Raw genomic sequence first — 13,535 nt, 5'->3', positions numbered from 1 at the left:
CCCCAATAGAAGATAACTATACAACTTACTACTTTCCCTGGTGTGTGGCATATTCACACTTAGTCTTGGCACAGTTGCTTCATCAGACAGAATTACAGATGTTCCTTGGATAATCAGGACTAGAAGAAAGGAGTGGTCGAAGGGGGCAGGTGATATTTAGAGTGGAGCAAATATAAAGTGACTTGAACTTTTTCCCCTTCTGGGGCACAGAAAGTATTTAATTTTTAGGTTCTACAAAGGGATCTGCAATTCTTGGGACTAAGATAGCGCTGTGCCTTAGCCCTTATCCTGGGTATACCAGATCAGCCACAGGCTATTCCTAGAAGTACTTGGTGGTTGGGGGGAATTCTGCATCACTGGCTGGGTGGGATACTTGTCAAGCCACATGTGCTGATTGAGTGGCTCCCCAGGTTCTTGTCTGATTGCCTTTTAACACACCTATTGTCATTCTTTCCGAGAAAGATGGGACTTCTATGCCTGACAGCTACCCAACAACCCCATCTTCAACTGATGCAGCTACATCTGAGTCCAAGGAGGCCCATGTCACTTTACAGCCTTCACAACAGCAACCAACACTCCCAGCTCCACCAGCTTTGGGAGAGATTGCTCAAGAGCTGCAATCCCCAACTGGAGAAGGTGGAAACTCTACACAGCTATTGATGCCTGTAGAGCCAGTGGAGTTGGGGACTACAAGGCCAAGTGGAGAAGGAGAAACGACTCAGATGGAGTTATCTCCAGCTCCCACTATAAGTGAGTACAGTTTCAAGGTTTTGAGGGGGGGTAGTTCAGGAGGAGAAAATAGATATCTTTGTAGTTTCTCTTTCCTCTCTTACTTTAGAGAAATAGTAAAAACTCAAGTCCTCAAATAGTAGAATCTTAGCTTGCACATTAGCTTTCTTAGCTAAAGTTAAGATTTCTTGTCTGTGTCATCAAGTGATCACTCTGTTCCTAGGCTATCATGCTGGGCTTATTATTTAACTTCTTTTAAAATAACCCTCCAAAGTAGATGGTGTTATTTTTTGTGAATAAACTGAAACTTAGAAGTGAAATAATTAGCCCAAGGTCAGTAAGTAGTTGAGGTGAGATTAAAACTCAGATCTGTGTGACTAAAGCTTGCTCTCGTTCTATAGTTCTAGGGATGGCAAGCACATAACCCCACACGTATAGCTCTCCTATCCTGGCAGACATAATTTATCTCATGGCACTGTTTCCTATTGGTGTGAAATGGGGCCTCAAAATTCTCAGCAGAGTTCCAACAGGGTAAATTGAAACCTGTTTGCCATCGCTGCTCTGTACTATGCTGTCTGTGATGTGCTCTGGAAAAGCCTTAAGATATAGGGTTTTTTTTCCTTCAAAAAACCTTGTTTGTTGAGATAAATAGAACTAATATGCATGTACATATAGTGCCTGTGGGAAAATCTGCAAGTGACAGGATCCCTGACCTGGGGTGCCTAGGAAAGATGTTTCACAGGCATGCCTGGAACCCCATAAATGTTCAACGGGTGATAGAAGGGACTAGAGCTGAGCCTATTAAAGTAGATGAAATTGAGGGGGAACACAGACTATCGTGGCATGAAGGTAAAGAAGTGAGAGGTCTGATCTGGCTGCTTCTTAATTCCAGGCAGAGATCTAACCTCTCCATGTGACTTCCTCCTAGCCTCTCTTTCCCCAGAGAGAGCTGAAGATTCTGATGCACTGACAGCTGTCAGCAGTCAACTGGAAGGCTCTCCCATGGACACCAGCAGCCTGGCTTCCTGTACCCTAGAGGAGGCTGTGGGTGACACCTCAGCAACTGGCAGTTCTGAGCAGCCCACAACAGGCAGCTCTACTTCTGGGGATACCCCACCAGTTGTGGCAGAAGTGCAAGGCAGGGGTGATAGGTCAGGGGAACCTGCCCAGTCCAGTGAGACCAGGTAAGCATTATGTGAGCAAGAGGAGGGCAGGATGTGTTGGTGGGTATTTCAAGCCACATTCCTACTTGTTAACTAATGCATATGCTGAGAAAGGGGTATTGTAGGCATATTTTATAAATAGAAAACATGATACAGAGAACAACATGAAAATGATTTCCTTTAGCTCTACCACTACATCCTCTGAGAGTTCTTCCACCAGAGAGTCTGCTGTGATCATTTCTGGAGGAGATTCCCAGGGAATCTTAGAAGAGCCACTGCCTTCAACAAGCAGTGAAGAGGAAGATCCCCTTGCAGGTGAGCCACATGTGAGCTCAGGCTATCCTGGGCTTGTTTCAGCTTCTTGTAGCCATTGGCATGGAAATGCCCACCAACCAAATGGTTCTATTCAGATGGTTGGCAGGCGTATGTGTTGGAGGAGAACCAGCAGTAAGGGTCTGCTGAAATTGCATAATGGATTGAGCCCAGGCTTTAGAGTCAAACTGATCTTTGCTCAAATTCCCCTCTGCCACCTCCTGCTTTAGGACCTGGGCCATACGTAACTTCTCTGATCTTCTTGATACTGAGGGATTGATAATAACTACGTGATAGGTTCTTGATGAAGCTTAAGTGATAATTTGCACACACAACCTGGCACAGAACAAGAGCTATTCTGAGCCGGAGGAAGGTGGGTGGGCCTTTGCATGCAGTGAGGACAAAAGGCTGGTTTCTTCAAACAAGGCCATAGGTTTCTTTCCTTCACCTACATCTTAGGTATCAGTAGAGGTGCTGTGAGTTCCTTTACATCTTGCATCTCCCTTCAGGTATCAGTCTTCCCGAAGGTGTGGACCCCTCTTTTCTGGCTGCTCTGCCCGATGACATCCGCCGGGAAGTGCTACAAAACCAGCTTGGCATCCGTCCACCCACCCGGCCTGCCCCCTCCACAAATAGCTCAACTCCTGCAGTGGTTGCAAATCCTGGCGTGACTGAAGTGAGCCCTGAGTTCCTGGCCGCCCTACCTCCGGCCATCCAGGAGGAAGTATGTGAGCGGGAAGCTGGTGGAGCCAGGCTGCCTGGCCATGGCTATCCCCACCCCCACCTCCATTGACTATTTCTACTCAAATAGGTGCTGGCACAGCAGAGGGCTGAGCAACAGCGACGGGAACTAGCACAGAATGCCAGCTCAGACACCCCCATGGACCCTGTGACCTTCATCCAGACTTTGCCCTCAGACCTGCGCCGTAGTGTCTTGGAGGACATGGAGGACAGCGTATTGGCTGTGATGCCACCGGACATTGCAGCTGAGGCTCAAGCTCTGAGGCGAGAGCAGGAAGCCCGACAGCGGCAGCTCATGCACGAGCGGCTCTTTGGTCACAGCAGCACCTCTGCTCTCTCTGCTATTCTCCGAAGCCCGGGTATGGAGAGTAGGCAGTGGGAGGGCTCTGGAATGTCAAACTTTGGCCACATAAGGATCTGTTGTTTGCCTTTGCGTTACCTGGACCTCCCTCACCACCCCTCTTCCCAATTTCAATTTCCTTTTCTTTCCTGTCAGCTTTCACCAGTCGCCTGAGTGGCAACCGTGGGGTCCAGTACACTCGCCTTGCAGTGCAGAGAGGTGGTACCTTCCAGATGGGGGGTAGCGGCAGCCATAACAGGTACTTTTGTCTCTTTTCACCTTTCTGTACCACCTCTCACATCTACAACTAGTCCAACTCCCTTAATATGTAAGTAGAGAGGCTGGATGATCTCCCTAGGGTGTTTCCTTAAATGAGTGAGGGAGCCAGAGCTTTGGACTCCCCCTTCATAAAGCCACACTTTTAGTTGAGTGTAGCTAGTAGTATAGACCATAATCACACAGTAAGGCGGGCTAGCACTCGCTGTGATGGTAACAAGGAAAAGTCACTTGCCTTTGAAATTTTAGTGTCTAGGCCAGCCGTGGGCAAACTACGGCCCGCGGGCCGAATCCAGCCCATTCGGCTGTTCTATCCGGCTCGCGGAGCCGAAAGAGCGGAGGGTTCTCTTGCTCTCCCCTCCGCTCCTTCACCAGCAGCAGTGTTAACATGGCAACGTCGGGAAACACGGCCGCAGCTCCTTCTTCTGAGTCCAGTTTAAGAACCCACTGTGGCCCTTGAGTCAAAAAGTTTGCCCACCCCTGGTCTAGGCTGTGGGAGTAGGAGTTTGTTATTAACCAGGCTGAAGTAGAGTGGAGTCCAATGGGAAGGGAGTGATCAGTTCCCACCTACACAGCAGATAACCCTCTGGTAGTCTAGAGAAGGTGGAAATAAGCATCGTCTCCTAAGACTTTAGGTGCAGTCTGATTTTACCAATTGATAATACAGAATCTCTGTTCTCTTCTCAGTCACTGTGGGATGTAGGACAAGTCACAAGCCTGTTTCAGCCTCTTGTTATCTCAAAAATGGGTAATTCTCTAGTCTTTGCAGGCAGCCCCTTGAGGAAATTGTTGAAGTGTTAACCCAGAAACCTTGCTCTGTTCCAGGCCTTCTGGCAGTAATGTGGACACTCTGCTCCGCCTCAGAGGACGGCTCCTTCTGGACCACGAAGCTCTGTCTTGCCTCCTGGTCCTACTCTTTGTGGATGAACCAAAGCTAAATACTAGCCGTCTACACCGAGTACTGAGAAATCTCTGCTACCATGCCCAGACCCGTCACTGGGTCATACGCAGCCTGCTGTCCATCTTGCAGCGCAGCAGTGAGAGTGAGCTATGCATTGAAACACCCAAGCTCTCAAGTGAGGAAAAGGGCAAAAAGTCAAGCAAGAGCTGTGGGTCTGGCAGCCATGAAAACCGACCCCTGGACCTGCTGCACAAGATGGAGTCCAAAAGCTCCAACCAGCTTTCCTGGCTCTCAGTATCCATGGATGCAGCCCTAGGCTGCAGGACTAACATATTCCAGATCCAGCGTTCAGGTGGGCGCAAACATACTGAGAAGCACGCAAGCAGTGGCTCTACTGTCCACATCCACCCCCAAGCTGCTCCTGTTGTCTGCAGACATGTTCTGGACACACTCATTCAATTGGCCAAGGTGAGGAGCTTGAAGGAACCCTACTCCTGGGGTTGGAAGAGGGATGGTAGCCACAGCCTAGGTGAAATATTGCTGAAGTCTGTATTGTTTCTGGGCAATTGTCCAGTAAATAACTTTGGGGGGGGGTATTTTCATTCTGCAATTTTTATGCGTTATCCCATTCAATCGTCAAAACAACCTTCAGCAGACTGTATTATTTCCATTTTACAGACATTTTTAGTGGCTCTGTCAGGTGCTAGTGATGGAGCTGACTGGACCTAGAACTTAGTATAGTCCTCTTTTTAATAAGCATTGCTGTCATTTGTTAAGGGCCCATCTTACGCCAAGAACTCTGCAAACTATATGATGTCTTAATTTCACAAGGCAGTGTAAGTGTCCTCCCATTTTATAAGTATAGAGATTGATGCTCCAAAAGTTTACTAATCCTCTCTCCCTACAGGCTGCTTTGCCATCAGTTGGATTAAACTGTATGACATCTCTCCTGTGTTACCAAAGCTGTCCAAAGGAGTGGCAAGCCTAGAAACCAGGTGTCATTCCTTGTCAGGAAGACATGTTTCCTATGTAGACCCCTGGACCAAGCTTGTTTTTCTATTCCCTGCAGGTGTTTCCCAGCCACTTCACACAGCAGCGGACCAAAGAAACAAACTGTGAGAACGATCGGGAAAGGGGCGGTAAGCAGGCCTGCAGCCCATGCTCTTCACAGTCCTCCAGCAGTGGCATTTGCACAGACTTCTGGGACTTACTGGTGAAACTGGACAACATGAATGTCAGCCGGAAAGGCAAGAACTCCGTGAAGTCAGTGCCAGTGAGCACTGGGAATGAGGGGGAAACCTCCCCATACAGCCTGGAGGCCTCTCCACTAGGGCAGCTCATGAACATGTTGTCACACCCAGTCATCCGCCGAAGCTCTCTCTTAACAGAGAAACTCCTCAGACTCCTTTCTCTCATCTCAATTGCTCTCCCAGAAAACAAAGTGTCGGAAACACAGGCTAATTCTGGCAACGGTGTTTCCTCCACCATTGCAGCCACCTCAACCACGCCTACCACCACTACCACTGTCGCCTCCAACATGCCCAATCCCCCTGCTGCAACCACCCCTGTCACTTCTGCTCCAGCCCTGGTTACTGCCACGGCTATTTCTACCATTACCATAGCTGCTTCAACCACAGTGACTACCCCCACGACTGCTACCACTACTGTTTCAGGTGAGTGTGGATGTAGGCTGGGAATGGGGTGTGTATACCACCTCACCCCCCACTTCCCATCGAGTTATTCCTCCCTAAGTGAGAGTGATTGGCTTGGTTTGTGTTTGTGAGACCCAAATGTGTTCAATCTCTCCTTCATTAGTCCCAGTTCTCTCTCTGCTCCTCCCCTCCTCTTCTCCGCATCCCCCACTCTCACACACACAAATATACACACACACACACACTCCTGTGAGGACCAGCAGGCATTCACTGAATGTGGCTTCTCCTAGGTAAGCAACAAAAGGAGGACAGAGAAGGATCCTATCTTCAAAGAACTCCCAGCCTTTCCAGCATGGTTGAAGGTGTTAGTTCTTAGAGGAAAGAGTTCAAGATCAGGCAGAATACAATGTGACCCAGAGTAGAATAGAATAGCCAGGCTGGTCCAGGAAGTGAAGGGAGTGAACACTACAGTAGACTAGTAAGCATGATGTGAAGAAGTAGGTTTTGAAGAGGGGATTTTGCTAGTAGGGCAACAGTTGAGAGAAACATCTGGGATTCTTTGTCACTTTAAAAGGTACAGTCATAAGAGTACTTGGCATCTCAAATCATTTGGCTTTGGTGGGCGGATCTTCATTTTCACTACATTTCCATGTTGAAGTCCTGGACAGTTCAGTGTGATTCCTTGTTTCTGCCGCTTCTAAGTCTTTGGCCTGTGAGTCTCAGAGGCTTACAACAGTGTCCGTCTATTTCCTCAAAGCTACTACTAAGTCCAGCAAATCTCCAGCAAAGGGGGTTGATTTGGGCACTGGCACTGCAGACTTTAAGATGGTATCTTCGGGCCTCACTGAAAACCAACTACAGCTCTCTGTGGAGGTGAGTCCAAACTCTTCCTGTCTCCCATGGTTTGGGGAGAAAGGGTAGATAGGGGTGGATAAGGTTTTAGTTCTCAAATTGGGGCTCACTCTTTCTCCTTTCTTTTTCCCAGGTGTTAACATCCCACTCATGTTCTGAAGAAGGCCTAGAGGATGCAGCTAATGTGTTACTGCAGCTCTCTCGAGGAGACCCTGGGACTCGGGACACTGTTCTCAAGCTGCTACTGAATGGAGCCCGCCACCTGGGTTATACCCTTTGTAAACAGATAGGTAATAATGGCAGTAAAGCCTTCCCTAAACCTCTAAGCTAAATCAAAGTCCTATGCTTCTATAGCATAGCCCCCATGCTCTCTTCTGTCATATCTCTGATAGTACTGGGCTGTCGTCTACTTTCTTCTGCTCAGTTCTAAAAGAGCCAGGCTGGGCTTCTCTCTACATCCCCAGTGCCTGGCACATGGTAGGTAATCCATGCTTAAGGCAAATAAGCATGTGTAGAACTGGCAGTGCCCTTTTATTTCTCCATTAAGAGTGCTCTGGCGAGCCTGCTGAGGCAGCTTTGTCAGCTCAGAGATGTGCCTGCACTGTGATCAGGCTCAGGTATCAAGAGTCAAAATAATACCCTCTGCCTTTGTGCAGTTTTGAAGGTACACTAATTCTAAGACCACTTGTACATTACCTAGTTTTAGTTTTCCTTTGAGTTTTGCCAGGAAAGAAACTAAAATCCAGGATGGTGAAGAGATTGAATCAAAGAGTCAAGCCACGTTTTTCTTGCAGAATAGAGTCTCTTTGCTCTCTCCCACCTCCATGCCAATCATGGCCCTCCCTAGATAATGGCTGCCTGCTTAGTTACCTCCTTTTCATAAATGTCCCTGGAGCTAAGGTGATCAGAGAATTGATTGGACTAAGAATTGTAAGGTTCATCCGAAAGAGGCCTCTAACCTGTCTTAACTGCTACCATTTATTCAACACCCATGGCCCAGGCAATGTCCTAGGCCAGTGATGGCGAACCTATGACAACGCATGTCAGAGGTGACACGCGAACTCATTTTTTTGGTTGATTTTTCTTTGTTAAATGGCATTTAAATGTATAAAATAAATATCAAAAATATAAGTCTTCGTTTTACTATGGTTGCAAATATCAAAAAATTTCTAGATGTGACACGGCACCAGAGTTAAGTTAGGGTTTTTCAAAATGCTGACAGGCCGAGTTCAAAAGGTTCGCCATCACTGTCCTAGGCCCTCTACTGCACAGTTACCTCTAATTCTCAAAGCAGCCTTGTGAGGTTAGGCAGTATTAGTTGTATTAAGATGGGTAATTTGCCTGAGGTCACCACCAAAACCTCAGACATTCAAGAGGTATACAGGCCGCAAAACAGATAATTTTCCCCTTTGCACTGAGCTGTGCTTCGTGCAGATTCAGCAGATTCTTGAGACCAGGTAAATTGGTGGTCCCTGGGTGGGTGATTGATCCAGAGCTTGCATAACAGATGCATAAAGCAAAATTCCTGCTCACCCCAGGTTCTCTGTAGCTGAGCAAAAAGAATGCCCTGGGCAGGTTTCTTGGAAAAGTTTGGCTTTCAGCTGCTTCACTGGGAAAGTCTCTGAACACTTGCTGGCTCCTCCCACCTACCCAGGTACCCTTCTGGCTGAGCTCCGGGAATACAACCTAGAACAGCAGCGGCGAGCCCAGTGTGAGACCCTCTCCCCTGATGGCCTTCCTGAGGAGCAGCCACAGACCACAAAGCTTAAAGGCAAAATGCAGAGCAGGTGGGTGCTAGCTGCCCGTTCGGCTGTGGGACTGGAATCTGGGACATGCTGAAAGGTGGCTCTTGCTGGTTTCCTGATGGTCGTTCCCCAGCCCCACCCCCCACCCCCGGGGCAGATTTCCTTATCTGTCCTATACACATTTGGCCCTATTTTTTCGTCCTCATGAGATTTCTTACTCCTCTGGTTGACACCAGAAAGCCCTGCTTGCTCTGAGTGTTTATGCTTTGGTGCTGTCAGTATACGCAAGCCACCTCTACACTATCCAGGTTTGACATGGCTGAGAATGTGGTAATTGTGGCATCTCAGAAGCGACCTCTGGGTGGCCGGGAGCTCCAGCTGCCTTCTATGTCCATGTTGACATCCAAGACATCTACCCAGAAGTTCTTCTTGAGAGTACTGCAGGTCATCATCCAGCTGCGGGACGACACGCGCCGAGCTAACAAGAAAGCCAAGCAGACAGGCAGGCTAGGTATGGAATTGGAGTGTCCAGTTGAGGGGCAGGGTTGGTGGTGGAGAACCCAGAGTCCCTGGAGGGCAGGACTTAATGTCATGTCTCCTTCCTGTTTCACCTTTCCAAAGGGAAGTGATGATTCTTTCTTAACATGTTGATGGCTGCATTCTGTATCTCCCTCAAGCTGCCTGCATAGGAAATGCATTAGTGCAAGTAGGAATTAAGGGGGAGTGGAAATCTGGCAAAGAAATTGAGGGTGGATCTTTTGCCGAACAAAATTTAACTCACTGAGTGTGCCTCCTTTCTGTTTCCTTGATCACTCCTAACTAATACATTGCAGCCATGTTGCCTCAGCCATGGCTTGCCAAATCCTCTCTTTCCTCCTGTCCCACAGAACCCTCTCACCTGCTACCATCCATCTGCCTAGCACCGTGTACACTGCCCTTGTCTGTAACAGTAGCCCTTAGTGCCTAATGATGAGCACTCTGAAGCTGCCTGAGCTAAAGCTCAGACCTCAGCAAGATGCCCTGTGGCAGCCCAGGAGATGGGAGAGTTTTGGGCATTCCCTTTTTTTACATTTTATAGCTTGCCTTCTTTCTTTCTCCCAGGTTCCTCCGGGTTAGGCTCAGCTAGCAGCATCCAGGCAGCTGTTCGGCAGCTGGAGGCTGAGGCTGATGCCATTATACAAATGGTACGTGAGGGTCAGAGGGCGCGGAGACAGCAACAAGCAGCAACGGTTAGCATGATGCCTGTGGCCCCTCATTCATTTGTCTCTCCCCCATCATCAGTGGGGTTTCACTGCCCTTACCTTGTATGCTTTTGCATTAAGTTTGCTATATAAATGCTCTGGATAACAGAGTTACTTTTTTCTTGTTTTCTTTACTGTTTGTTCACTGATTTGGTTTGGTTTGGTTTGGTTTGGTTTGATTTAATTTTAAAGCTTGGCCATCATACCCCACTCCCAGCTATCCCGTCAACAGTGGCGCTTTTGCAAACTGCATAATGCTAAATGTCTGGGTTCTGAGGGGATGTGGGATGAAGATTTTTCAGTCTCATGGAACAACTCAGGTACATCAGAGACATCTCAGGAATCCTGCCCCTGGAAGTCCCCCAAGCTTGGTACACATCCTATGTAGCCTCTTCTGGCTACGGCTGTTCCCTCCACCCTGACCTCTGCCTCTGCTCTCCATATTCCCCTGGCACTTAGGCACTCAGGCCCTTTTAGGAGGAAACCTTCAGGTTCCTAGGTAGCCAGCTCATTGTTGGGATCCCAGCACAGAGTGGCTACAGGAAAGGCCTGGCATCGTGTATGTATGCTATGGCACTCATTGTTTTCCTGTCCTTGCAACATGCAAGTCACCTTCCCAAGATGCAGGATAAAAGGTATCCTGGGGCCTGGTTTTCCTTTCTATAAATACTATTATACAGTATGAGTTCATTGAACATGCTGGGAACAGCCTAGAACTTGAAGGCCTTGACTCAAGCAGGAAAATAATAGAGAGCTATTATTCTGGAGTATTTTTATCTGCCCAGTCCTTTTCCCACACGTGATACCACCGACGTTGTCTTTTTAAATAATCCCACCCATCAAAGGTTGCACTAATTCCCCTAATATTTTACCTTTTTTAAAAATATTGTTTTAATTGATTTCAGAGAGGAAGGGAGCGGGAGAGAGAAACATCCATGATGAGAGAGAATCATTGATTGGCTGCCTCCTGCACACCCCACAATGGGGATTGAGTCCACAACCCAGGCATGTGCCCTGACTGGGAATCAAACCGTGACCTCCTGTTTCATAGGTCAATGCTCAACCACTGAGCCACGCTGGCCAAGCTTATTTTACCTTTTGTGAATAAAGAACAAACCTCCCTTCTGCCCATCCAAGTTTCATATTTATGTACACATGTAAACTGTCCCAAGAAGAAATCTTAAAAGTCTGTGTCCAAGAAGCTAGTGTATGATTAGACATAGGTCCAGAATGGAATTGAGGCAATGCAGGCAGGCATCCAGGGAGGGAGCTTGCTAGCTCAGGGTGGAGGACAGCAAAGGAGGTGGGAAGGCCATTATTTTATCCTAGAGAGGTAGAGTTTCCTGACCAGATATAGGAAGCTTCTAAGCCTATGATACATGAGAAGTGGTAGGACCAGCCCTAGCCTGTCCCTGAAGAATGCAGAGTTGCGCCCTTTAAGTGACTTTGTCTCCCTTTTATCCAGTCGGATTCAAGCCAGTCAGAAGGTTCTACCCGGAGGGAGGAATCACCCATGGATGTGGACCAGCCGTCTCCCAGTACCCAGGATACTCAGTCCACTGGTCAGTACTGCTTCTCGTTTCCAGCCCAGGAAAAAGAAGTCAGTCTTCATGGAATGTCTGCTGGAGTTCCTGCTCTCGAGAAAATATACGCTCAGTGTTTCCAATTCGTTCAAGCAAACACTGTTTTCTGTACATGTTAATAGGCAATTACCAACCAGGATCACTAACCGTAATCACCTCACTCTCGTCTCAGATTCACAATACATGTTGCAATTCCTGTAGTAAAGAAACTATGATAGCCCAGCTGGTGTGGCTCAGTGGTTGAGTGCCGATCCATAAACCAGGAGGTCATGATTCGATTCCCAGTCAGGGCATATGCAGGCTCGATCCGCAGTAGGGAGCGTGCAGGAGGCAGCCAATCAATGATTCTCTCATCATTGATGTTTCTGTCTCTACCTCTCTCTTCCTCTCTGAAATCAATAAAAATATTTTTTTTAAAAAAGAAACTATGGTATGATATGCATGGAGATAGCATGTATTTGAATCTTGCCCCCCTATTTACTAGCTCTGGGACCTGAGGCAAACTTCTCTAAAATTTCCATTTTATTCTTTAAAATAGGGATGTTCATTATTAGGATTAAATGAGCTAATATGTGTATATAGTGTTAGAGCAGACCTGGCACACAGTGGATGCTGTTATTAACAGCATTTCTGAAGACTAATTGCACATGAATACTTTTTGGAACCTTTTTAACACATTCCTTTGCGATAGTGTTATAGGGACATCCATTTTTTTTAACTATATTAGATAATTTAATAATCCACAGGTACTCTGAGAATTAATTAGGCAGTAAGTAGACCAGCATTATCTGGTAGAACTTTCTGCAGTGGCTACTATTTCAGTAGCCTGCCTTTGGCTAGTGCAACTCAGGAACCATTTTTTTTATTGTGTTAATCTTACTTAATTTAAATTCAGATGTCATTCAGTGTAGGACTAGAGATTGCTTCCAGATGTTGCTCCCTATTACTCTATGGCCAGTGGGCCACTCTACTTGATCTGCATGTTTGGTCTGGGAAAATCGAAGGGACAACCTCAAAGCCCTTCTGACTCTCCTGTGTGTGCCTTGTAGGCTCAGATGGAAACTCCCAGGGGGAGAAGGAGGAGAGGCCACCTGACTTACCCCTGCTCAGTGAGCAGCTGAGCTTGGATGAGCTATGGGACATGCTGGGCGAGTGTCTAAAGGAACTGGAGGAATCTCATGACCAGCATGCGGTGCTAGGTGAGTGGTGGCCTAAGGGCACACTAACCTGCTCTGCGGCCCCTTTAGCCTGCTTACTTTTCTTCCAGGTCACCCCTCTTTCTCAGTGTCTCTGTAATGAGGATTCGAAGGAAAGGAATTTTTTTTCTCTGACTTAAGTGTCAGAAAAAAATGTTTTTCTTCTCTTTCTATGGCTGGTATATTTTACTTTTTAGACCAGAGGACTCTGCACAACTGGTTGGCCATTTTTCTTTGGCCTCAAGGAAGCTCTGGTGTGCTCTTTGGCTTCACTTTTTTATTCTACCATTATATTTCTGCAAGTTTCAATTATTCTGTATTGTACTTTTGTAACTAGATTATATATAATATAAAAGAAGAGGTTTGTATGTTGAAATTTGTAAAAATGTCACCTCCCTGTCATTGCTACCCCTAGTGCTACAGCCTGCCGTGGAGGCCTTCTTTCTGGTCCATGCCACAGAGCGGGAGAGCAAGCCTCCTGTTCGAGACACCCGCGAGAGCCAGCTGGCGCACATCAAGGATGAGCCTCCTCCCCTCTCCCCGGCCCCCTTGACCCCAGCCACTCCTTCTTCCCTTGACCCGTTCTTCTCCCGGGAGCCCTCATCTATGCACATCTCCTCAAGCCTGCCCCCCGACACGCAGAAGTTCCTTCGCTTTGCAGGTACAGGGAACTCTTAGGCCCCCAAATGTAGAAGGCTCTGCTGTATATTTTATCATTAGCTGTGTGTATGTGTGTGTTGGTTGGAAAGTGAGGCTAGTGAGGGAGGGCCTGTCTGGTAGCACTTGCATGTCACACTACCTTTT

At 47.5% G+C, this 13,535-nt stretch overlaps 1 protein-coding gene across 15 annotated transcripts in view; it reads left to right on the top strand.

The window, feature by feature from the left end:
- HUWE1 (HECT, UBA and WWE domain containing 1, E3 ubiquitin protein ligase) overlaps window positions 1-13,535 on the top strand; it is a 150,042-nt gene that overhangs the window by 130,576 nt on the left and 5,931 nt on the right. For 10 of the 15 annotated variants that reach the window (XM_015568292.1, XM_015568280.1, XM_015568295.1 and 7 more), the window contains 16 exons: window positions 463-750; window positions 1,622-1,913; window positions 2,077-2,207; window positions 2,714-2,928; window positions 3,016-3,304; window positions 3,442-3,544; window positions 4,387-4,930; window positions 5,532-6,135; window positions 6,872-6,987; window positions 7,100-7,256; window positions 8,621-8,753; window positions 9,020-9,222; window positions 9,813-9,940; window positions 11,418-11,514; window positions 12,585-12,734; window positions 13,147-13,392. In XM_015568292.1, the coding sequence (XP_015423778.1) occupies window positions 463-750; window positions 1,622-1,913; window positions 2,077-2,207; window positions 2,714-2,928; window positions 3,016-3,304; window positions 3,442-3,544; window positions 4,387-4,930; window positions 5,532-6,135; window positions 6,872-6,987; window positions 7,100-7,256; window positions 8,621-8,753; window positions 9,020-9,222; window positions 9,813-9,940; window positions 11,418-11,514; window positions 12,585-12,734; window positions 13,147-13,392 (3,696 nt within the window). The remainder of the gene's footprint in view (window positions 1-462; window positions 751-1,621; window positions 1,914-2,076; window positions 2,208-2,713; window positions 2,929-3,015; window positions 3,305-3,441; window positions 3,545-4,386; window positions 4,931-5,531; window positions 6,136-6,871; window positions 6,988-7,099; window positions 7,257-8,620; window positions 8,754-9,019; window positions 9,223-9,812; window positions 9,941-11,417; window positions 11,515-12,584; window positions 12,735-13,146; window positions 13,393-13,535) is intronic. The other 5 variants (XM_015568335.1, XM_015568338.1, XM_015568309.1 and 2 more) reach the window with 3 other exon arrangements.

The sequence above is a fragment of the Myotis davidii genome, unplaced genomic scaffold (genome assembly GCF_000327345.1).
Source record: "Myotis davidii unplaced genomic scaffold, ASM32734v1 scaffold1773, whole genome shotgun sequence".
NCBI lineage: Eukaryota > Metazoa > Chordata > Mammalia > Chiroptera > Vespertilionidae > Myotis > Myotis davidii.
Note: the sequence above shows the minus strand (reverse complement) of the source record. Positions and strands in the feature narration are given on the sequence as shown.